Source organism: Dendronephthya gigantea, unplaced genomic scaffold (genome assembly GCF_004324835.1).
Source record: "Dendronephthya gigantea isolate DGI-Jeju-01 unplaced genomic scaffold, DenGig_1.0 000013F, whole genome shotgun sequence".
Lineage (NCBI taxonomy): Eukaryota > Metazoa > Cnidaria > Anthozoa > Malacalcyonacea > Nephtheidae > Dendronephthya > Dendronephthya gigantea.
The window spans coordinates 752947-779022 of NW_021163023.1; the positions used below are offsets into that span (position 1 = coordinate 752947).

The 26076-nt window shown below is 39.5% G+C and overlaps 1 protein-coding gene across 1 annotated transcript; it reads right to left on the reverse strand.

The window, feature by feature from the left end:
* Nucleotides 1–1126: 1126 nt before the first annotated feature.
* Nucleotides 1127–26076, reverse strand: LOC114519219 (protein sidekick-1-like). The gene is made up of 33 exons (XM_028539311.1): nucleotides 25756–26076; nucleotides 23654–23956; nucleotides 22054–22341; nucleotides 21099–21228; nucleotides 20710–20900; nucleotides 19806–20111; nucleotides 18819–19100; nucleotides 18004–18282; nucleotides 17379–17607; nucleotides 16718–16803; nucleotides 16502–16572; nucleotides 16103–16337; nucleotides 15421–15536; nucleotides 15130–15331; nucleotides 14241–14543; nucleotides 13561–13881; nucleotides 13144–13217; nucleotides 12659–12896; nucleotides 12449–12564; nucleotides 11626–11815; nucleotides 10510–10809; nucleotides 9669–9971; nucleotides 9245–9315; nucleotides 8467–8707; nucleotides 7825–7931; nucleotides 7270–7483; nucleotides 6098–6382; nucleotides 5392–5520; nucleotides 4841–5026; nucleotides 4116–4256; nucleotides 3591–3708; nucleotides 2705–2958; nucleotides 1127–2605 (listed from the first exon to the last, which is right to left on the reverse strand). Exons 1-33 carry the CDS (start codon nucleotides 25835–25837, stop codon nucleotides 2031–2033), a joined length of 6966 nt encoding a protein of 2321 aa, XP_028395112.1. The 5' UTR covers nucleotides 25838–26076; the 3' UTR covers nucleotides 1127–2030.

Genomic DNA, 26076 nt, shown 5'->3' on the forward strand with positions numbered 1-26076 from the left:
CAAACGATTGAATTTTGTCGGATCCAATGCACTTTTGATGTATGAAATGTACTAGTCTGTTTATATTGATAAAGCAGTGCTGCGCTGATTTTATTTGATTTGCCACCTATATGTAATGCAGGGGCGGGTTGTTCAAAAGCGGGTTAGCTTAACCCTGGGTTAACTCAAATTTTTACATCAGTATTTTTAATCGCTCGGTTATGCAGTTGAACATGTTTTCTCATAAACATTTTGCGGATAAATAGAAGTCTTATTTTGCAAAGTATTGAAACAAACAGCAGTGAAGAACCATATAAACCAAAACAGCTAAGTAAAATTTAATCCAAGGTTAACGCTAACCTAGCTTTGAACAACCCGCCCCAGGTCAACAGACTATAAAACATCCATCAGAAGTTTTCTGACAAAATTATTATCCAATTTTGGATAATAATCTGCTTTTGATTGAGCTCAGTCTGTCAATACGGCAGAATCCTGACGACTCGCTTACGTCTCGGTTCATAAACAAGTGAAAAAAGAACTCGACTATCTTTAAACGTGAAGTTCAATAGCTTTGTTTACACAGTGAAGTCAAAATACCGAAGATATCTTTGGCCCCGTGTGGGCCATTTTGCTGCAGTTTTTTGCTTTTTCCGCGCAACAATAGCACTTTTCTCAGACCTTTACACTTCCAATTTAAGTCCTCTTTAAAAAATAGAGCGACATACTTCGTTCAAGCGAAGAAAAACACTCCACAAACAAGGGAACGAGATTATAACAGAGTTTTAATCCTTTACCGGGATCACTCGTTGCTAAGGCGGTTGCTAGGCCCATCGTGGACGGGGTAAATCCCCGTACGGAGGTTTGACTACTACGCAAATTATTCAAATCTACGGTGCGAAACATTTTGCGATGAGATTGGTCAAAATGAGATTTTTTCCGCCTTTTTTTTTGGTTGTTTTAAATGAAATATTATGAAAATATTGAAGTCAAGCTTCCTACACAGGCCCACAATATTTTAAGTACATTAAAAATGGCAATATTGCAGGTCAAATATTTCGTGGGAACGAAGCGGTATACCTCCAGAGCCTCTAAAAGGTATCTCTGCCGAGCTTCAACACCCTCAGACAGAAAACTCTACGCCTTTGACTTAGTTTGTGCAATAATGATTCTGCAAATTCCCTATTGGAACACACAACAATTCTAGGTAGAAGTATAAAATACACACGGTTCAGGTAGAATGTTATAGAAGTAAATTAGCTTATAGGTACACCTCATTGATGCACTGATGAAGGCCCGGGTTAACGGACCGAAAGCTTTGCAGTATCAAATACTTACGTGGTGTACCTACAAGCTAATTTACTTACTGATGTCTCCATGCAAACATACAAGAATATTATTAGAATGTTATTGTATAAAAAAACTCGTAAATCGTGTTTCCAAGAACAATTTGTCTGCAATGTGCAAATAATTTCTTAAAACACAAGCGTGACCTCAAATCTGACAAACATTCAAATCACCTGAGATTACACTGTCTTAAGGCCCGTTTACACGTTTGCAGTATTGCAGAATTTGCTGGAAATGTTTAAAGAGACTGACTAAAACTGAGCTATTTCAACGTCAGATATCATTTACTACTTCGCCTCTGACTTTATAATACAACGTAAATATTGTCACAAATAAAGCACGCTTATGCTTATGCTTATTGAAAACGCTGTAAGTTAAATTGTTTTGCCATTACGTATAAAGTTGCCTATGATATTAAACTTGCTTAATATGCGAATGAATCTTTCCGTACAAAATTTTACATCTCAACGACGAGCATCGCAGTCAGTTTACTAACTTCAAAACTAACTATGTATATGATATGTTTGGTCGTCGGTGGCAAGCCCCCGACACTTTTCTATAAAAATAATTTGTTTGGCAAAGCGTTATGTGGAACTAAAATTATTCATCTTCGAAAATGGCTGTATAACAGCCGTCCATCCGATATCCGATATCCGCGCCTGGACTCGATTACGGATGTTGAGGCATTTAGGCCAGTCCTACATGGACTACACGAACGACGAATATGAAGAAATCTCTGGTTGTGGCGTCGGTCCTCCGCCGGTGAGTCGACGTCTTCCCGATGAATCATCGGAATAATATTCAGGTGCAGGTGATTCTGACCGATCTTCGCGTTCGTAGCGCGAGTTAGCCTGGGTAAGAGGTATACGTTCATGATCATCGCTACTTTCGCGACCGCTGTCCGAACGATACTCGGGCGGCAAACTCGGCCGATGTGAATCGTCATCGTCATCATCATCGTCATGGTAACTTGGTGGTTTAGTATTCTCGTTCACAGCTTTCTCCAGACTACGATATTTACGCGGTTGTGGCCTGCGATTAGGTTCGTACGGCCGCTCAGGCTCGGGCTGACTAGGTCCACCTGTAACCAGGGCGCGTCTGAAGCTACTTGATCTCGGGTCCCCTCGTTTCCGATTTGCGATTTCGGAGCTCTCCGAACTTTCTCCGTCGTAAGCTTCGAACGCTGACCGTCTTGTTGGCGGGCGATATGGAAGTTGATAGGACTTACTGTTGATGTCATCATCAAAGTCACCGAACGGGTCTAGGAAAGGCTCTGAACGGCCTTAGGTAATAATATCGCGTTAATATATCATAAATGACAACTAATAATTTGAAAATGAAAAGTAGCACGTGCTCCTCCCCCCGGTCATCATGGGCTTACCTTTGCCTCTGTTGCTTGCAAAAGTGGCATAGGCGGGGGGTGGCGAATTGTGAAGTTGTTCAGTAGAATAGGACTTTGGAGCACGGTATTTGTCTTGTTCACGTAAAGCCTTTTCCATCTTTTGTTTCTTAGTCGAAATATCATCAGAACTTTCATCACTTTCGATGTCGGACTTAGTTTCCAAGCTACTCGCTTCGTCCTCCTCTTGCTCCTCCTCACCCTCCTGTTCGCTCTCTTCGTCGTCAACGAGAGGCCTGGAACGAAATATTAATGTTACCCAAATGAGAGATTGACCCGGTGACCTCAATATGTACTGGAATGATATATTTGCTATAAAACGCTATGATGTGCGAAACCAAAATGGCGGTAATCAACCGACGAATCATTGAATGTCTTAACTCTGAAACAGTTTCTATTGAAATATTTTCTAGCAAAATCAGGTTATTTAAGCAGGGAATCACTAAACCAGCTGTTAGTTCATGAAATCATGTTATTATGCATAACTAATGCAATCTCGATTGTGATTGGCTAAAAACTTACAGATAATTCTCAATGTCTTGCCACCTACACGACATTGAAAATTATCCGTAGGTGACGTAATTTTTTGCCGCTAGTTTGTTGTCAATAATGGGACAGGCTTCCTCTCTAAAAAGGAAATAACTACATAATAAAACAATTACTGAATTCTGTTTTCGCATGATATCGAGAATTATCAAGCCTCAGTTTGCGATATTCGAATAACGCAAACTTCGGCTTGATAATTCTCGATAACACATTCAACCTCATCCAATAATTGTTCATTATCGTCCATATAGTCAAAGTGCGAAAATCACGAGATAATAGACATTACATTACACATAAACATATAAGACAAAGTTAAACTCACTTTTCATCTCGGTGTGTTTTACTTCCTCCATTACTGAGCGTCTCGTCAAAACTGGAATAAGGTCTATGTCCTAAACTGTTGTGCGTTTCCATTTCAATGGGATATGCTAGATGTTTACCTAAAGTTATATGAGATTTTTGTTAGGAATGAAAAATTATGAATGTAAATTAAATTGAAACGAAAGACTGCTGCTAGAACTAGATCAAGTTTGGATTACGCTCATGCGATGATGTTGTGGTAAGGTAAGGCAAGATAAGCATAAAGATTCTGTTGGGGATAAAAATTCAAGCTCGGATTAAGATTCAGACTAAGCTAGGATTAAGATCAAAATTAGGCTAGGAATAAGATTAAGATTAGGATTAAGATTGAGCTAGGATCAAGATTAGGATTAAGCTAGGATAAAGAGTGAAAATCAAATTTGTTTAGTTCGTTTGTTTTGTCAAGTTGGAATTACGCTTTCTATAGTCAGGACATGCTCTACGCTTTGCTCTGAAATCAAGAACATCTAGTGTCGCCCAGACTCACTTCGTCGTCTTCTCCGTCGGCATAGCAAACAGATGCAGATTATCAAGAAGAGTATGATAAGGAAACCAATAACAGCCATGACTGAAATGAACCAAATTTCTTCATATATCAGAGCAGATGGCGCTTCGGGAAGAGCTGGGCCTAAGAAAAATACAATGAAGTTAAAAAAACGAAAAAAAAACGCATTAATAATACCAAGTTGGGGATTTTATTTTGTTTCACAGTTAAAACGCGCCTCTCTGTAAACACGGCTAAAAAAATAGCCTGGCATTTTAGAAATACTTTTAATCTTATCAGTTTGATGTACAGCACAATTTGCACAAACTCCGAAAAACAATACCGGCTTCGGGCGAATATGGCCATGTTTATCACTACAGTTACCATTCCAGCTGAAATTAGAATTTTGTCTAGCTACCGATAGTCTTAATGAGATATATATATGTTATTTACCAGATTGAAGGTCCGTATAGAGAAATATTTCCCAAGGTTTCAAAAACAGCCCGAGGCCGAAAGCCGAGGGGCGTTTTTGAGAAGGGGCGTTTTTGAGACCGAGGGAAATATTTCCCTGTACGGACTGACTAGACTGGTTGGTAAATAATAGATTTATTTCTCTTGCGACCCGAATTCATATTTTAGCGTTGGCACTGTACTTTAAAATCTCGCCCGGTCCGTACGGGCGAAAATAAAAAATAAATAAAAATATCCATGTCATTCTTCAAACCAACCTGTTGAAACAGACGGAGAGCTGTCGCTCGGCTCAGAAAACCCTATTTTATTCTCCAACTTCATTCGGAACCAGTAGACTGTGTTCGGTTCCAGATCTCTCAGCACAACGTAGAACGTCCTGGATGTTCTATTCTTTTTCGTATCTGATGGGTCGAGCCTCCATCCCGTGACCCAGGGGTTTTTCTCTGCAAATGATTAAGGAGAGTCTAATAAGTTCTTTGCGATAATAATAATTTTGGACTTTGTTTGTGGAAACAAATTCACGTGGGGTTGTCACAAAATCCAAAATTAAGGAGAGTTTGAAACGACTTTTGAGGTATTGAAATGGGCAATGTAGTAATCCCGACAACACCATGTGCTTGTTTGGTTCCATAAAACTCGCTGTAATACTTCAAAATCAGGGGCCAGGTGCAAAAAGATTGGTTAACTACAGTTTGTAACAAGATTGGCCAATCGACTACGATTTATAGGTACACAAAATATAGTGTTTTTACGACCGGCCCCAGGTCGGGAAAATCGTCACAATGACATTGTTATAAAGAGTTCTCACCTGTTGAAGAGCGATATTCTATGATATACTTCGTGATGGGAGTGTTGCCATGGGAAACAACACGCCAGCTGAGCGTCACTTCGTCGTTCTCCGCCGTCACAAGTGTTATCTTCGGTCGGGACGGTTTCACTGTTATAACACAAAGTATCAGGTCCTTAGCGCACACGGATAAGAGAGTCAGTAAACACGAAATTTCTGAGAAAGCTCAAGGGATTCTACAGTACCAATAATCATCATAGGCAGCCCAAATTTGCGTGATAATTTTAACGGGAGAAATCTTTTGGCAATTTGTCAACAAAGTTATCCATTTTATAGAATTTTAACAGACTTCCGCTTGAATCCAACTAAATTTTCAACTAGAATAACTGAATAAATCGAAATCGAAAATAATCTTTTCCCACTTTTTAGCAATTTATACAAAGTTTGCTAACTTCAAACGGCTATTTTTTCTACACATATCTGATAACCAAACTTTTCATTTTCACCTACTTTTGAACGATGTTTTCAGCCTTGACTATATTTCTCGTTCAAAACTCGAATAGGGGAACGATTAATTTACAAACAAAAACTTATCGATTTATTCGTTGAAAATTGCATCAAATTTCCGTGCTTTTGAATCGACCAATAGCTTTACGTTTTCGTGACGAATTAACCAATCGGGGACGAGAATGCTGGGAAAGAAAAGTGGAAGTGCAAACTGACTGACCTGCGACAGATTTGGTTTTTGCTTCAAGCACTTTAGCAATTCCTTTACCCTTCGACGTTTCTGCGACCAATTCAAATTTATAAATCCTGGCTCGTGCCAGTCCCAGGACTTTATACTCTCCAGAACTCGCGCTGAGTTCCTTTGTTCGAACTTTTCTTCCGCCAGAACTCACAGTTAAGACGTAGTTTTCAATAACACCATTTGGTTGACAAGGGCGTTCCCAATATATGTGAACCTCTATATCGTAAACGCCATCAAAGTCGAACACCGCCGGGGGACCAGGCACTAGATAAAAATGAGAAGTATACACTCACTCCATATTTCTTATTATAGATCACAAAAGGTTACTTATCTAACTACAAGTGTTACTACAGGAGAAAGCCTAAACTAAACTAACTGTATTTATACTGGATAGCTCTATCAGTTCTAAACTGTTCTTCCTAGAGGTCCAGTACGGATCATCTCTTGTTGATCCATTGTTACTACAGGAGAAAACCTAAACTAAACTAACTTTATTTATACTGGATAGCTCTTTCAGTTCTAAACTGTTCTTCTTAGAGGTCCAGTAAGGATCATCTCTTATTGATTCAGTGTTACTACAGGAGGAAACCTAAACTAAACTAACTTTATTTATACTGGATAGCTCTATCAGTTCTAAACTGTTCTTCCTAGAGGTCCAGTAAGGATCATCTCTTATTGATTCAAGATCCAGTGTTACTACAGGAGAAAGCCAGGCGAAAATCGTCATACTTCTATCAGTTCTAACATAGACAATCCAGAAGACAAGTCTTTTGGATTGTTTATGGTTCTAAACTGTTCTTCCTAGAGGTCCAGTAAGGAGCATTTCTTATTGATCCAGTGTTACTACAGAAGGAAACCTAAACTAAATTAACTTTATTTATAATGAATAGCTCTATCAGTTCTAAACTGATCTTCCTATAGATCCAGTAAGGATCATCTCTTATTGATCCAGTGTTACTACAGGAGGAAATCTAAACTAAGCTAACTTTATTCATACTTGATAGCGCTATCAGTTCTAAACTGTTTTTCCAAGAGGTCCAGTAAGTTCATCTCTTTTTGATCCAGTGTTGCAACAAGAGGAAACCTAAACTAAATTAAACCTTACTACACATCCACGATTAAAAACACTGTGCCAAAACAGGCCCTCTTACCTCCTTCAGCTGTCCGAACAGAAACTGAATTACTGGGGTCACTGTCGCCAGCCGTGTTAAATGACTTCAGGGAGATGACATAACTTGTGTACATTTGAAGACCTGTTATAGTTCCACTAGTTGAGGTATTGCTGAAATAAGCTGACCCAGGCTGAGGGGTTTCGCAGTGTTCGCGGACGGCACGACGCCGGCGAGAAGGAATCTTGTATTCAGCCTAGAAAATATAATGTTGAAATATCAGTTCTAAATTCCCAGAGCTCCAGTAAAGATCAACTCTTATTGATCCAGTAGGAAACCTAAACTAAACTGACTTTATTTATACTGGATAACTCTAACAGTTCTAAACTGATCTTCTATTGAGGTCCATTAAGGATCATCTCTTATTCATCCAGTCTTATTACAGGAGGAAACCTAAACTAAACTAATTTAATTTATACTGGATAGCTCTATCAGTTCTAAACTGTTCTTCCTAGAGGTTCAGTAAGAATCATCTCTTATTGATCCAGTGTTACTACAGGAGGAAACCTAAGTAAGGACGTAAATCTTTTTGAATACCTTGTATCCTAAGATTGGTGTTTTCGTTGTACCAGGAGAGCCCCAAGATAGGGTAATGAATGTTGGACCAGCACTGGGTTTACCATTCAGGCTTGGTCGTCTGGGTCCTAGAGAAATGATAGACAATGAAACTCGCGGGTGTTTTACCTACGGCAAGGAAGCAAGGGAGAATTTCGTTTTAGACCAATCAGCAAATTTGTTTACATTTCAGTAACCCAATCACAAAGCAGAAACTTGACTACTTCCGGTAAGCGCATTATTTACCATTTTACATGAAGTATTAAAAATTTTTGCATTCTCATTGGCTTTGCCTTGGAATGTAAACATTTGTTTACCAAGAAATTCTTTCTTGTTCAGCAAGGATACAAAGTTCTACACTAGTGACCGCGTTGCCATTTAATTAATGGTGTGTTATAGAATTCCACGAAAGAATCTCGATCGATAACTCAGAACTCCATTTACTATACTAACATCCGGACTGATAAATGTAGAAAAAAGAGCTGCATTAAACAATTTTGTGGAGCAAAATTACTGTTTGTTTTAAGTCAAGATACTGGACCCTAAAAACAAGGGTTTCGAATAGACCTTTCCTTGAGGCATAGTCGTTCCAGTTATTGTTAGAGATCACTGGGCTTTACTTACGCTCAGCCGAGGTCCTCCGTGTTTCCAGGTAGGCAGGCAGATATTCAAAATTCACATCGACAGCTTCTAACTTGATGTCGTATAATGTGTATTCTTCAAGACCTGTGAGTTCATACTTTCTCGTAGGGGCCGACAAAACTATGGTGAGGTAAACCTTATTACTAGGACGGTTTATTTCGTGAAGTCTGTAGCCCAAACGATATTCTTTGATGGTCGTTTCGATGTCAACCAAAGATGGAGGCTATCAGAAAATGGAAAACATCACAAATTCAGTAAACCTGCGAAGTTATACTCGTCTTATGCCCGACTGATTTCTTTTGTAGGCTATTGTTCCTACGGTACATAAAAATGAATATATGAATATACCCCCCCCCCAAATTAAGCAGTCTAGCTACGGCCTGGTCTTGGAGTTCTTCGCCATTGATTCTCAATAGTGGCACTTCTACTTAAGGTATAGAATGTATAATCCTTTAAAACGAAAGGGCACTATTGCCACCATTGCACTGCTGCTTCTGCACCCCCCCCCCCCCCCAGCGTCCCTGGCAATTTTCCCGCTAGAATAAATTCTTATCTAGGGAAAAGAAATCCAGCAACCACAGCTAGTAAAGCATACTGAAATGTAAACTTTGACAGGAAAATTTTGCAAAATGCGGACAGTATGACCTTGCAAAGTTCGAAAATTTAAATACCTTTTTATTGTGTGTGGAAATTGTTACTACTTTTGGGCCTATGAAAGCTCAATGAACCTTACCTCACCATGCCATTTCATGTAGCTTACCTTCCATGTAATAGTGAGTGATGTTGAACTTGGTGACATAATTCTCACATCACGAGGACTTCCTCGTGTTGCTGAAAAAAAAAATTGAAAATTTTGTCAATTCTTGCCGAATAAAAACTAACAATCAGCTGACATTGATTTGAAGTTTTTCTTTTAGTGAATGCGAGATTTTGTTATTCGTCAGGCAAGAGTGGAGCACTCTATATTAAAACTGGAATGTATACACACTTGAGGTAACATGTCCATACTCAGCTGAAAAGTATTTTTTCTAAAATCTTAAGCTGTATCTTAAGCTCATCAAAACTCGACCCCACTTGTTATGTTGTAAAGCAAACTGAAGGCATCCACTCACCCCCTGAGTTCAGAGTAGATCTTTCACACTGAACTATATACATTACATAGAAGATGAGGATAGTCAACTTACATTTCCTAAACGTCCTCACAGGAGGCGAGGGTGCGCTCGGAGGACTGGTACCGGCATCGTTCGTTGCAGTGATTTCAAAAGTGTAGAAGTGATTAGATTGCAGTCCCCACACAATCATCTCACTGTCGGTACCAGACAAAGGCTTGGGATGTATTTCCCAGGCTCCTTGAGGCTTGCGCAGTCTAAGAGTGAAATATCTGATAGGTTGATCCCGACGTCTTCCGACGGCCCACCGAACTTTTATCGAACGCCAAGTTATATCCGAGTCAGAGATTGGAAGAATAATAGGTCTTTCAGGTTTTTCTGAAAAAGAAAAACGTTTTAAAACTTGATACAGACGACTTTTCTGAAACATTGACAAAGGCAATCTATTTTTGTTGCAGTGTTATTACAGAAGAAATCTCACAAAAACTAACTTTATTTATACTGGATAGCTCTATCAGTTCTAAACTGTTCTTTCTATAGGTCCAGTAAGGATCATCTCTTATTGATCCAGTGTTACTACAGGAAGAAACCTAAACTAAACCAACTTTATTCATACTGGACAGCTCTATCAGTTCTAAACTGTTCTTCCTAGAGGTCCAGAAAGGATCACCTCCTCTTGATCCAGTGTCACTACAGGGAGAAACCTACACTAAACCAACTTTATTTATACTGGATAGCTCTATCAGTTCTAAACTGTTCTTCCTAAAGGTCCAGCAAAGATCATCTCTTATTTATCCAAGATCCAGTGTTACTACAGGAGAAAGCCTGGCGAAAATCGTCATACTTCAGTACAAGAAACAATATTCAAGAAAACAAGGAAATTAAAAATTTTCGATACAGAATAAAACATTCTTACTTGTATTTCTACGACTTGTGAAAATCTCCGCGCTGGCTTCCTCGCCCCAGCCTACCGCCGTGTAGGCCTGCACATTGAATATATAGAACTTATTAGACGAAAGATTAGGAATTGAATCTGATCGTTTTCTCGCGATGAGCGAAGGTCTGGTAACTAGTTGAGATTTGCCGTCATCACGCAGCTTGTAGCTCACTCGGTAATGTGTTATATTTCCACCAGTCATTTCCGGTGGTGCCCAGTTCACCACGACCACCGACTGGGTAACCGTTGGGAAGCGAAGGTTGCTTGGAGGACCGGGTTCTAAACATAAAGAACGGGAACATAAAGACGATGTAAAAATGGCGAAAAAATGACGTACATACAAGTCCATGTAGACCGATCTAGCCTTTTCAATGTTTATTGATACTTTTGAGAGATGTATATTTGGCAATGAATTTGAAATAATACTGTCGTCAGAACTGGTTGTATTGTGCCCACATGTGATATTGTGTTCTGACAAGAAATCACATCGATCAAAAGTAGACAAAAACATAGAAATATACGTAATTTGAATATGAGGCAACAAGGTGGAATTTCGTTTTAAACGAATCGGTATATTTGTTTACATTTTTCAGGCAAAGCCATTCTGAGTGTCGAAATTTGTAATACTTCATTTAAAATGGTAAATAATGTACCTTTAACCGGAAGTAGTCAAAATTTACGCATTTTCATTGGGTTACTGAAAATGTAACAAACTAGCTGACTAGTCTAAAACGAAATTTACCCTTGTCACAGAATACCTATCAGAAGAATAACTCTATACTATTTTTTCGTAAGTGTGATTCGTCATGATTCGTCACTTAGCAAGTGCATTTTTTTGAGGTAGTCACCCCCCTGCCAATGTCTAAAATCAGGCCATTTTAGTATTGGCAGGGGGGGACTGCCTAAAAAAATGCACTTGCTAAGTGACGAATCATGGCGAATCACACTTACGAAAAAAGTACAGGAGTTCTACTTCTGATAGGTATTCTGTGCCGTTGTTATGAGGCTGAATATTGGTGTAATCCATATTCATAAATCCAGATTTGTGCATCTTGGTGGAAACTGTACGATTAATATAAAAAGAACTTTACTAACTTGTTTCCAGAGTTCGCGGATAAGGATTTAGTCTGTCACTCAATTTGCCATCTCCAATCTTGGTGTAAGCCAAGACTCTGATGTCATAATGCGTGTACCCCAGAAGATTCTTGAGTGTGTATAATTTGACATTACCTAAATCCAGTTCGGTAAAATCGTGGGGTGCGTATTGAACGAGACGATAAAATAACTGCAGAAAAATAAAATATTGAGGTTGAAGTTAAGTCTGTTCTGCGCATCGGTTCTGGAGCCGTCCGTTTGAAAGGCGTTTAGCTTAAACGGTGGATAAGCCAAAGTTGAAAAATACTCTCATACATCTTGTGAATGTTCTTCCATTGAAAGTTAACTATTTACATCAAAAGACTTCAGCTCGGTTGTTCAATAAATAGATCATTTTGTTTTCCATTTTGAACTTATCCCCCGTTGCTAAATGCCTTTCCAACAACTGGCCCCCGCTCAAGTTTGCTCATAACAATGCGAGGGACCTCTGAAGTAAAAATTGCCCAAATTTCGCATGTTCTGAAACGTAAACACTAGTTCATACTCATTCAAAAGCGTATAGGGAACCATGTCAGATATTCTAGCAGCAAATTGTATTTTAAAAAGTATAAAAGTTTAAAATGGGAACAAACCGTTTGTTTTTACATACGGACTTGACTTTCACCTTTAGGGTGAATTTTTAAGATTTTGGGTCCAGCTTAAAAGGGGAATGTTAATATTGTTGTATGTAGTTAGTCCAGTTTACTTATATAGATCGTCCAGTTACCTTCAAATCCTAGCCTCTAACAGTAGACTCTGGCTAAGACACTGGGAAATATATTACCTTATAACCAAGTACAATGCCATTCCTGCTCTCCTCGAGAACCTCGTCCCAGGACACTTCAATGCTCGATCCAGACGTGCCAATTGCCCGGATGTTATGAGGCGCAGCGCCGGGAACTAAAAGAGAAAAGAACAGTGTCAGTGCAAAAAAAAACAGTGTTCAACGAAAATTCGCCTGCCCGCCCCCCGGATTGAAGCACGCAACACTCACCGTATTCCTGCGTTCGCAAGACAACCACGGGGGAGAAAGGACTATCGCCAAGCTCGTTGACTGTTTTCATTCTGATCTCATACGATGTGTACTTCAACAATGCTGTCAGTCTAAACCGTCTGGCATTCGCACGGATACCGCTGTAGATGGATTTGGTAAAATTTCCATGTTCCCCTTCTTCTTGAATGACAATGGTGTACTTTATAAAAGGACTGTTCCAAGTCTCTTTGGGAGGCGCCTAAATTGGATACGTTAAAAGTAGTTCGTACTGATGTTAATAGTTCGTCCAATTTTTTAAAATATATAGTTCGTACAGTTATATAGTTAATCTACTTATATATAGTTGATCCAGTTTACTTATATAGTTCAATGGTTCACTTACATCCTAATATAAGAAAAACTCCCCAGGATACTGTGCGGGCCCAGTTTACTTAATCACTTCAGTAATAGTCCAGTTTACTTATATAGTTCAATGGTTCACTTACATTCCAATATAAGAAAAACTCCCCAGGATACTGTGCGGGCGAGACACGAATGTTTACAGGCGGCGACCATGGACCTGAAATATCAAACAATTTATATTCCTGAATCACTGATCTGATAATAAACACTGGATATATAAATGTAGCTACAAAATCCTAAATTAATGAACTTCCGTGGACTTAATTGAAAAGAAAAAGTAATGTTGCGAATTGAATGATCAATAAAAGTCCTTTTTATACGATAGGCAGACCTGACTTTGACTTGCGCATGTGATAGTCGCGCGTGTGATACACGATGTAAACAAAGTAAGCGCGGCACACGCGCGAGAGTCACACGCGCAAGTCGAAGCCTGGGCTGTCTATGTTTATACCTGCAATTTTTGCTGCGAATTAAGAAATTATCGCATGAGCTCAACTTACGTGCGTCAGCAGTGCTGATACCAGCGGACACGTTGCTGAATGCACTAACACCAACTTTATTCTCGGCTCTAACTCGGAAGCGATAGATCGTCGCGGTCCCGATGACGACCGGAGGTAGGTTGTAGATCTTGAAAGGATCGATTACGATCAGGGCCGTGAACCATTTGGAACTGCGATCATTCGCGAAGCCCGTCTCGTTGTTGCCTTCGATGAGGTATTTGATGATGGGCGAATGGCCTTTGAAACCTTCCTTCCATGTTAACTGCATCGATGTGGCGTTTACGTCGAAAAGTCGCAGCTGACTCGGTTCTCTGGGTCTCACTGAAGTCACAACATACAAGTTATACTTTTCAACATTTCGCATGATTTTAGGACAATATCAATGATGCAGAAATACTGTGCAAAAAAAAGAACCTACATTTTGCAGAACTTAGGAACCTAGAAGTGTTTTTTTGATAAGAAACGTGGCAAGGGTTTTATACTTGGGAGGGGTACTCCCTATAAATTGGGCTAGGACACTCTCAACAGCATATCATCTTTTTTTAGCATTTTCACTATAAACATGTTGTCGGAAACTGACAGATATAATGATTAAAGACAAATGTTTCCTTTGCTTAATTATATATATAGGATATTACAAGCTGTTAGAACAATTGCAGGGCCTTAAGGTAGCTACATACCAGCAACGTCCTGTGTTCGTCCTTCAATCTCAGCATAATCGCTCACGCCAGCATTCGTCCTTGCAGCGACTCTAATCTTGTACCTCGATTTAGCCCGCAAGTTTGTTATGCCCGTTTGCAGTGCGCCCCCTTCGGCTTCGACAGTTTTTACCTCCCCAGCCTTATCCCCAAAATCGTCGAGCCGCCAATATTCCACGACGTAGCCCGTTAGAACACCGTTCACCTCGCGAGGTCTCACCCATTTCACGCTGATCGTGTCCGAGAACTGGTCGACGATTTGAAGACGCTGCGGAGCACTGGGAACTAAAATTCAGATAAATTGCGTCAGGGTTAGTGGGGGATAGTGATGTATCGATAATGATATAAGCGTAACCTCAAAGGCAGGGACAGGGGGATGCATAGCCCCCTAGATTAAAATGAGAATGAAGATTCACATCACGAATTTTACACAAAAAAGTGACAAATTTTAAATAGAACACCGAATAAGAATATTACTAGCAATCTACAGTGGCGTAGCCAGCATCGATAATTGGGGGGGCCCATATTCATATATTCATGTAAACAGACTGTAGAGACAATTGATTTGAAAGGAAATTAATCCTGCGTATCACGAATATATGAATATGGCCCCCCCCCCAATTATCGTTCTGGCTACGCCACTGGCAATCTATTGACGTTTTCTGCGCGTCAAATCGGGAGTATAGTCTATATGGACTACATTCGTATCTCTGTTTTGCATGGTTAACAATTTTTAATCATTTTCATATTTACGGCCAGTCAGACAAAACGATGAACTTTCATTTTTATATCCTCCCCACAAAAATTCAGCACCTCCCCTCATTAAAATTCAGTCCTCTCCCCCCCTTATTACCCGTAAATACAGACTTACTGTCTTCGGTTGTCTTGACTTGTACAGATTTGGAAAATGGACTTCCACCAACGCTATTCTGAGCGCTCACTTCAAACTTGTATTGAGTGAACGTCTTCAGGTTTGTCACGTTGAACACTTGCGTGAAGGTTGACGGGTCGTGTAGCGCAATCCTGTCTTCAAAATCTTTCTCGTCATTCTTAGCAGTTTCCCAAACGCGTATCTACGGAAGAATTGTAGAGAGGTCCAGCACAGACTGCAACTGCACGCGCTACGCTACCACCGGTTGACTGGACTGCGCCAGGTACTTACAATATATCGGGTAATTTTTCCGTTCCAATCCTGTTGGGGTGGATCGTCCCATTCAAGAAGGACAGAGCGAGATGAGACATTCCTGACTGCCAGATTGCGCGGTGGACTGCTGGGGACTGGGTACAAGAATATATAATCAGTTAATTATCCACTTGTTGTTGTCGATGAACTAACGGTAGTAGTCAGGTATAAATAGGTAAGAAGTTATGTTTAGTTTAGGTTTCCTCCTGTAGTAACACTGGATCAATAAGAGATGATCCTTACTGGACCTCTAGGAAGAACAGTTTAGAACTGATAGAGCTATCCAGTATAAATAAAGTTGGTTTAGTTTAGGTTTCCTCCTGTAGTGACACTGGATCAATAAGAGATGATCCTTACTGGACCTCTAGGAAGAACAGTTTAGAACAGATAGAGCTATCCAGTATAAATAAAGTTAGTTTAGTTTAGGTTTCCTCCTGTAGTAACACTGGATCAATAAGAGATTATCCTTAATGGGCCTCTAGGAAGAACAGTTTAGAACTGATAGAGCTATCCAGTATAAATAAAGTTGGTTTAGTTTAGGTTTCCTCCTGTAGTAACACTGGACTAATAAGAGAGGATCCTTACTGAACCTCCAGGAAGAACAGTTTACAACTGATAGAGCTATCCAGTATAAATAAATTTATAATTAATAACAACTCACTTCCTTCTTTAGTTCTTATCAGAACAGGATCACTGAATGGTCCTCCACCAGCATCATTGAACAGCTGTACTTTCACTTCATACGGAGAGTTCAAGATGAGGTTGGTGATTTTCGCCTTTCTCGTAGTTGCCGGAGTAACTTTCACCATGGTATATTTTCCCACGGTAATCCCCGCGTACTTCCACGCCACGTAATACCCACGCAATACGCCATTGTGCGTGGACCTAGGAGCCTCCTGGAAACGAGAAAAATGAGGGAATATTCTCATTAGATAGAACATCAAGCCAGTAGTAAAGAGCTCAGTGGCACCCGATTACCTCTAAACGAACTGAACGATAGGGACATACGGGTACAAAATAACCGTGCAAGATGAAGTATCGGTAGGTCATTATCACTCACCTCCCACTTGACCTCAATGGTGTCATCATCGACAGCCTTCCCTTCCACAGTTTTAAGTTTGTACGACGGAGCTAATAAATTGAAACAAACTAGCCTCAGAATACCATCTTATGGGAGGTTGGAGGAAAACCCCACGCCCACCGCCGCCTTCACGTTTCACTGCCTCAAGTGCATTTTATTCGATTTTCAAATTCAGGCGATTCAAACCTGAATTACCTGCTTGTCTCGTTTCAACTTCTTTGGACCAGCCGCTCCAAGGGCTGGCTCCGACAAAATTCCACGCCTGAACACGAAACTGGTATCTAGATGTTAAGAGCAAAGGATGCAATGAACAACTTCCCTTTTCAACTACATTTAAAACAAAGACAATGGACACTTGCATAATAGACCAAGAAAATCACCACAGGTAAAACAAGTATACTAACATTGGTATAATGGCCAAGTTTGACTACAAAATGTCAAGTAGTACGGAAAATATAGCCATGCGAAGTTGGAAATTTTTTGTATACTTTTATATTACGGGCAGAAACTAAGGGTGCCTTCCTTTATACGCTAAAAAAGGCCAGACCGGTCCTGTTGTATTTCAGTACAGACAGATTACTGGTATTTTAGAGTGTTTTAAGAAACCTGCATTCAGATTTAATGTTATTTACATCTGATTAGCAGGGAAAACGCAGTTTCACCAATATATTTTTAACGAAATATTTGTTTACCAAACAACGGGTAATTTCAAGGCGATGGAAAAACCACTATCCGATGGTCATCAGCGCTATCCAGCTTTCGTATAACCGGCTCCTGCATCTCATTAATCTTATTACAATAGTCCTTGAAATGAATGGAACAAATCCCTCCAGATAACAGTCCAGTTACACTGTACCTTGTATAGGGTGTCAAACCAGGGACCTCGTATGCTTTGGTAGTTTTCACATCTCCGAAAATATGCACTCTTTGCCTGAGAACGATTTCCGTTTTGTTGACAACAAATCTCTGGCCGATTTTGTAATACTGAATAGGGCTGTTTCCAGTATTGCTGACTTGCCACAGCAGCCTCACAGAGGCGGGTCTGACCAGATCGATCGTCGGGACTCTGGGCTCGTATGGCGGAGCTGAAATGATCATTCAATAAACTATTCGTCATTAACATCTTAATCACTGAACTATGTATCTAACCTGGAGGAATACCTCGATGCGAAAGCCGGATGGGTCGGTTTGCAATGTATTCAACAGGATCAAAAATTCATAAAAAATTATTCTTAAAAATTCAACTCATGATAACCGACTTCAAATATTCAATGCAATGATGCGCGATCCAGCAGTTTTAAGATCAGTGGAGCTTGAATCCCTAAAGGCCATGCAACTTGCAATGCAATTCTACTTTTGAGAGATGTACATTTGGGAACAACGAAACTTTTGTGTTTATTACACTTCATGCACTTTAAGACTTTTACTAATTTCCATCTCTTAGAAGTAGAATTGCACCGTGTAACAGACCCTTAACTTACCTTGAACGACCAATTCAACTGTCGTGGAATAATGACCCACGCTTGAGGTTGATTCGCAGCGGTAAATACCATTGTCTCGTTCAAAAACGCCATTTATAATCAATCGTCCCCAGTCTCCATAGCGATATCGCGCATTAGTTCTCTCAATCAGCTGGTCTTTGAAATACCATTTGTACGTGACGTTAATCTTCCTGTCGTAACGAACGCCGCAGTATATGTAACGATCACTGCCTTTGGAAGCGTAGACTGTTATGGACTTATTTACCACGACAGTTGGGCCTGGATGGAAAGAATGGAACAGTTTTAGCAAGGCATAACTCGACCTCGTTTCCCGAGCCCACGATTCCTATGGCGAGGAGACAAAAGCTCTGGGATAATCGAAATCGGAAATGACTCTGATTGGTCGTTCACGGCGTTTCAATTTTGAAATACAATAAATACCGGAACAAACCGGAAGCCTGGCTTGCAAACCCAGAGCCTTTGTTTCCTCGCCAGAGGAATCGCGGGCTCGTGGAACGAGATTGGGAATGACTTTGAGCCGACAAACAGATTACCACGGAGTATTTGTAAGCATAAGCAGCCCGAATAAGCGTGATAAATTATGCAAAAGATCGTCTATTGGTGAAGTTAAACTCCACTTCAAAAGTACATACATAGGTTTAATCTAAGATTCTAAGTCACAGCAAAGTGAGGGAAATTTAAGAGCGACTTGACTACAACCAGGTGGATAGAGCTATCCTGTTTTCCTACCATCGGTTCACGATGTTCACTGAATAACGTAATTGACGGTAAATATGATGACGTCATTTACTTACTGACTAGTTCCAGTCTTCCCGTGGATCTATATGTGTCCGCGAGAGTCTTGCCATTGCTTGCAATACACGTGTATTGAGCTACGTCACCTCTTCCGACATTCCTGATGACGTAAGTGCCATTCTTTCCATTATCACGGGGGTTGAGGTTTGTGATTTTACGGCCATTCTTCTCCCAAGTGTACGTGATAGGAGGGGAGCCCCTGGCCTTGCACACGATTTTGACCGGACGATTGACTTCCGCGTACACATCTCCCGGGCCATACCAGATGTAAGGTGGCATAGCTAGAGAAACGAAATGTCAATCAAAGTATCTGAAATGTAGAGTTCCCCCTCCAGGAATCTCAACCACCCACCCATTTCAAAATAAAATATCTGAAATGTAGAGTTCCCCCTTCAAGAATTTTACCCACCGACATAGAGTTCCCTCCCTACGAATCCCAACGTTCAACTTGACAACCTTATCTATTATAAAATATATTGAATGTCCATTTCCTCAACAACGCATCCTAAACCTTCATTCCCCACCTCCATCAAAAGATCTCTGAAATGTGAAGTTCCCCCTCCACATATCCCAACCCTTAAACCCCTCTCCCAATTTTTAATATATAGACTTCTCTGTTCAAGTATTCTAACCAGAATCTTTACCAGAACTCTAATCGAGCCCTAATCCTAACTCTTACGCCTGTATTCTAAAAGCTCACTCACACTCAAACTCATTGAGTGGGAGATCTTAATCTTCTCATAAAGTTTCAATGGCGGTATTTCCAGCTGAACAGGGGCTTGATTTTCAGTGATTTACCTTATATCTTTCCATCTATCCAGAAAAAACTTTCTCATTGATCAGCATTAATGAAATTTATATGTCACACTCGATGAGTATGGGTGTGAGTGAGCTTTTTGAATATAGGCGTTAATCTTAACACTCTAATCCTCAGATCCTCACTTCAAAAACTAATCTGAAACCCTTCGACTGTATCTGACACTTACTTTGCACATTGATCGCTGTGTAAGCCATATCACTACCACCATCATTCTGAGCGAAACACTGGTACATTCCACCATCATTGTCCTTGTTTAGTTTTGTCACATTAAGAGTGTAATTCCTATAATAACCGTGGGTTCGATAAAACCACGATATTTTGGAGGATTTCGACAGCTTTATTCCATTTCTGTACCACTTGACCGAAAAACGGACTCCGGAAAACGATCCAGTCACCATGCAGGTCAGCGTCGTAAAATTGCCGATGTGACGGACCTGGTTTTCTGGCTCTAAAGCTTTGATCTCTGGTTGTTCTGAAGAAAAAAGTTGTCTCATTAGAATGCTTATTTATACTGTATTGCCACCAATCAGTCTGTATTTAAACGTACCCACACCCGTTTCTCAAATAAGAGCGAATCAGTGAACTTAGGGCGTATATAACTCTAATACATCTGGCGCAATACCTAGTCAATAGAGACGTGGTCTGGATACTAACAAATACTACACGTACTCAAAAATAGTCAGCCTTTATAAGTGCTCTAGAAAGAACAGTTTGGAACAGGGGCCGTTTGTATCAAGCCCGTTTAGCTTAAACGGTGGATAAGTTTAAAATAGAAAGCAAGTTTGCCGTTTTATTCAACAAGCAAACTAAATGTTTTTAACCTTAATACAAAGATACTGTTTACAACTACATATTCAGTGCATAATATTCAAGTTGACTCATTCAAGAGAGATGTAAGAGTGTTATTTAATTTTCACCGTTTAAGCTAAACGGGCTTGATACAACCGGCACCAGATAGATAGAGCTATTCAGTGTAAATGAAGTCCGTCTGTCTGCTATAAAAAGTTCTCAAAGCCTAACTACATACAGGGCTTTACTGTCTTCGTTATATAAAGCAAAGAATAGCTTACCAACAACTTTTAAATTAGCTTCGGGGAATACCGCACTCGCTGCTCTGGTGATGGTGCATTGGTACCTTCCAGTATCGCTTTTAATAAGATTCTTAATGGTCAATCTTTTGCCGTAATCTGTAATCACATATTTCGAATTACTCTGGATCTCTGATCCACCAACCTTTTTCCACTTGATGGTTGGCATTGGCCTGAAAAATAAGGTAATTCATACATGGATATGGTTCATTTTTAGGGAAGAATATTCCACCATTTGAAGCGAGCTTAGGCGTACGGGCCAGGGGGAAAGGGTTAGTTGCCCCCCCCCCCAAACAAAGTTGCACCCGTACGCCTACGGTTCAAGCATGGAAACGCTTAAAGCAGACTACGAAATCCATTTCTGTACTTACTTTCCGGTCGCAAAACATTCAAAAGTTATGTCTTTCTTTGTAACTGAGGGAGGTCGTTTTACACCAACAACATGATTTCTTGGACCCATAAACATGACCGTTGCATAAATATCTGATGTGCTTGAGGCCGCTAAAACGTAAAATAATTATATTTAATATATGATGAATAACTCTGTTATCTCTAGTTTCCACAGATATGTGGGAAAACGATCATCTCTTATTGATCCAGTGTTACTACAGGAGGAAACCTAAACTAAACTAACTTTATTTATACTGGATAGCTCTATCAGTTCTAAACTGTTCTTCCTAGAGGTCCAGTAAGGATCATCTCTTATTAATCCAGTGTTACTACAGGAGGAAACCTAAACTAAACTAACTTTATTTATACTGGATAGCTCTATCAGTTCTAAACTGTTCTTCCTAGAGGTCCAGTAAGGATCATCTCTTATTGATCCAGTGTTACTACAGGAGGAAACCTAAACTAAACTAACTTTATTTATACTGGATAGCTCTATCAGTTCTAAACTGTTCTTCCTAGAGGTCCAGTAAGGATCATCTCTTATTGATCCAGTGATACTACAGGAGGAAACCTACACTAAACTAACTTTATATATACTGGATAGCTCTATCAGTTCTAAACTTTTCTTCCTAGAGGTCCAGTAAGGATAATCTCTTATTGATCCAGTGATACTACAGGAGGAAACCTACACTAAACTAACTTTATATATACTGGATAGCTCTATCAGTTCTAAACTTTTCTTCCTAGAGGTCCAGTAAGGATAATCTCTTATTGATCCAGTGTTACTACAGGAGGAAACTTAAACTAACTTTATTTATGCTGGATAGCTCTGTCAGTTCTAAACTGTTCTTCCTAGAGCCCCAGTCAGGATCATCTCTTATTGATCCAGTGTTACTACAGGAGAACAGGTAAATATAATAGTTGTAAAAGACATACTGGCCACTTGCAAGGTGACAGATTCCCTTTGCTGTTTCAAAGAACCCAGTTCCATTTCAAATGTGTATTTCCCAGCATCATCAAGGCTCAACTGAGCAATATACAAATTGCCTTCTGCAGATATACTAATACGATTACTCTCTCTCAGTGTCCGTCCCTTAAACTTCCAGATGAACTTTGGTTTAGGATATTCAGAATACGAGTAATGAGAGCGATCAAAAACATATTTCCAGCCTTGGTATTGAGTACCATACACAGTCACATCCCTTTTTGTCACACCATTGATGTCTAGAATGGAAAGTTGAGAAAGAAAATCATATGTAGTTTACCCTTATACACACTGACCTATACTAGATATACACATCCAGCTCTTGATTAAATTGGTTGTGTGCTCAGTCCATCTAGCATAGATCAGTTCTTATACAATACATCATTATTTACATATATACATAAATCCAGGTTTGCTCTCGGCAGATTTCTCTGTAGCTCAGTGAAAGGTGTAGTGAACAGGCATTACACTGGACCAGAAGAAATTACCTCTGGCACCAGACATAGGATTCGATTCCTGCCAGAGGCGTTGCCAAGGGAGGCATTAAGGGATAAGGGTGGTCCCCCATATAATCTTTTGAAAATTAGCAGGCATTTCCCATTTCCCCCCTCCCCCAAAGTTAAGGTCCTATCTACATCCCTGCAAAGGGCTGATATTTGCTGAATACTGCATTCAGTTATGCCCTAAAAGTACATAAATTTTGCTACATTTCCAAATGTGTACCCTCCTGTATTGCAGAAAATTACATGCAACATAATTAAAAATGGAATGGTATTTGGTCATTTGGAGGTAAGGCTTTGGTCCTGCATGGTGGAGGGGTGTCATTCTGAGACTTTTCATGATCAATATAACTAATAACTCTGCAATTGATAACTTGAACCTTTTTGTCAGTCCCGAGAAACCCTCCCACCTAATGTCCACTCTGAATAAAGAACCTTGACACACTGCTATAGAGTGGACTTACGTATACAAAGGTGGTTAACTATACATTTATGATGAAAAAATTGCTTAATAATGCAGCCCAAATACTAGCTTGCAAAGCATCCAGATATATGTATATCCTGCCATCATATTCACTCAATTTTACTTTGCCTATATTGTAGCTATGTCAGAGCCATTGTTTTAGGATGATATGTTTTAAGCATTACCTCAGATATAACAACTAATTAAGATATATAGTCAGGGTGCAAGGGGTGCACACCCCCCTAAAGCTCCCCCTCCCCCATGAAAAAAGGTATATGTACTGTAGGCTCTTATTATATTATTACAGGCTAGAAAATTGTACAATATGGGTGATTGTAGAGTAAGAGTGCAACTTATAACTTCAAAGGTGATTACATATTAATTAAATACTGCCCCCGTTTTACCAACTGTGCATGTACCATTCCTTTTTTTGACATTCGTTCAAATGTGCAATATTGCAAGGAATTACTGTAATTGGGCAATTGTTTGCTAGCACACCGATGCACCCCATTAGGAAAATCTGCACCCCTCCTGTCAGATGAGCTAGCATTGATCCGCCCCTAATACATAGTAACAAGTGATACTTACATGCCAGACGTAGCTCGGCACTGTTCGATAAAACTGACCATGTGTTATCGGTTATTAAGCATTGATAATAACCATCATCTCTTGTATGGTCTGTTGGGTTGATTCTCAAGTCTCCAGAAGTGGTCAATGTTCTGAATGAATCAGACGTCAATTCACTTCCACTTTTGTACCATTTGAAATAAACTCTCCGACCATCTCCGCTGCCACCGATGCAGCTTAAGGTGACAGCCGCGTTGTCATTTCCTCTCCCAAGGGAGTCCTGCAACGCCGGCTTGTTACTGAAAAATAATCCCGGATGGAGACCTGGAAAGGGAAAATTTTTCATTAATTTTTATACGGAGAAAAGAAGCAGCAGTGCAACAGAATAATTATAAAATCCCCTGCAAATTGCATTAAAGCAACTCATTTTAGTAAATAAAACCACACAATAAAACTTTATTAAAAGCCACATATGTAGAAGTATGACTAATACGGAATGCTTGAAGTAAAATATAGTAAGAAAAAGCTGATCCACAGCCAGAGAAACAAAATTATGGTATGGACGATAAATAAGTGACTTAAATTGACAGTTAACCTTGCGTGGTATTCTGTAGTTGTGCCCTATATCACACTAAGAGTTGTAAATACAATTGGTAAACTTGTCGTAACTAACTTATTATCTTTTTCTATGCATTAATTTCAAGCAAATCATGGTATTTTTGATGAAGAAAATAGTTTTAAACAATTGATTTGTTTTAATTTAGGTTAAACTATTAAAATGCGAATTTTGTGCTAAGAAGGCTAGACATTTTTAAATAGTAGATATCACTTTTGAAATCAATTTAATACTGGATATCAGTTTTGAAACTATTACCCTTTCAGAATCATGGTATTCACTCCAATGACTCAGTTCCTTCAGATAACCCTGATCGACAATGTTTGTGGTAAAAATATCAGGTATTCAGGGCTGTATTCAGGGCTGTATTCAGTATATTGTGCATGACAGTTAATTTGTAAAAGTTACTATTCCCACCACTCAGAGTATTGTCAATAATCAATCACCAAGATCCCTTTCTGGTACATTATCTCGGTAACTTTAACAGGACATATAAATATTTACTAATAACAAACAAGCATAACATTCAGTATTGAATTTCACCACTTTTATGCACCGAAAGAACATTGTATTTTGCTCGAATTTCTGCCTGAAAATTGAGCTATTTGAGCATGGAGACAACGATAGAGGAACCTAAACTACAATACCATATTTTTAATACTAGACTCTTCCAGTTTGACAGAAAGCAACGATGTTTCGCGATTGTAAAATGAAATATCTTTGAACGCCATATACAGTCCGTCTCAACCCCTAGTACTCCATTCGCACTTAACGCTGCAAGACCAATATATTTTTCGAGAGTCCCATCTCCTTTACATATTCACTACAAAATTTCAGACATTTAATTTAATAGACAAAGTTAGGACGAAGGAGCTAGACTATTGCAATATACGATGATGATGAGGATGCAAATGCTGCTGTCGGAAAACAATATGTCGCATTTATATTTGTACGAGAAGTTCCACTTCTGTATCAAGCTTAGCCATTTCCCTTTCTAAAATTCAACTCGACAATCGTTTTAGCGTTAAAATTCAACTCGACAATCGTAAATCGCGTTACAATAACAGGTATCAGCTGCCAAAATACGAAGCTATCGACACATCAAATATCGAAACTTCTCTGCAAAATGTCCTAATGCATTAAACAATGTTTTAAAATATTGAGCGCGAGTTGAGAGCAAAAGTTATCAAAGGAAACGTTTATGGACCTAACGAAGCGTAAAACCCGAGTATTTTCCCACAGTAATCGGCTTGCATTACCAGACAAAATTATAGGTTGGTCTTTCGAAAAAAACGCTTAACTTATTAAAAACACAACATACATTCGAATGCCTTAGTCCAATAAACATATCAGTATTTCTGTTTCACCGCTGTTATTTTTGGCCCTAACAAACGTTTACATTCCCGATATAAAACCACTTTATTTATTATTGATATCCCGGCAACCACGGCTTTAACTTTAACATGAAACTATATAAAGTTATACACGGAAACTTATAGATACTCACGTTTTGGTGTTTGAGTTGGGTCTGTACCGTAGCAAGTTGCCAGCAAGAAAGAAAAAACCCCCAACCATTTCATTACCAACATATTATCCCTCTCGATTTATACCGAAGAGGAGCCCTTCTTCTCGAAATTCCTTGTTATATTGTATTCAAAACGCGAATGTTTAATCGCCACAAATCGCTAAAATCTTCACGGACACTGAAACTTCTACGAGACTGCCACGATGGGGCTGTCAAAAGACATATTTCATCATGAAAGAAGCGACTTGCAAGAGTTCATAACCACAGTTTTACGCCACAAATATACTTCTGAACAAAAAACTT

Coding starts and splice junctions, on each gene's coding strand:
- LOC114519219 (XM_028539311.1), bottom strand. CDS start 25,837: ATGTTGGTAATGAAATGGTTGGGGGTTTTTTCTTTCTTGCTGGCAACT. Junction 15,332..15,420: donor GAAAAATTACCCGATATATT/GTAAGTACCTGG, acceptor ATTCTTCCGTAG/ATACGCGTTTGGGAAACTGC. Junction 5,521..6,097: donor AAAAACCAAATCTGTCGCAG/GTCAGTCAGTTT, acceptor GTGTTATAACAG/TGAAACCGTCCCGACCGAAG.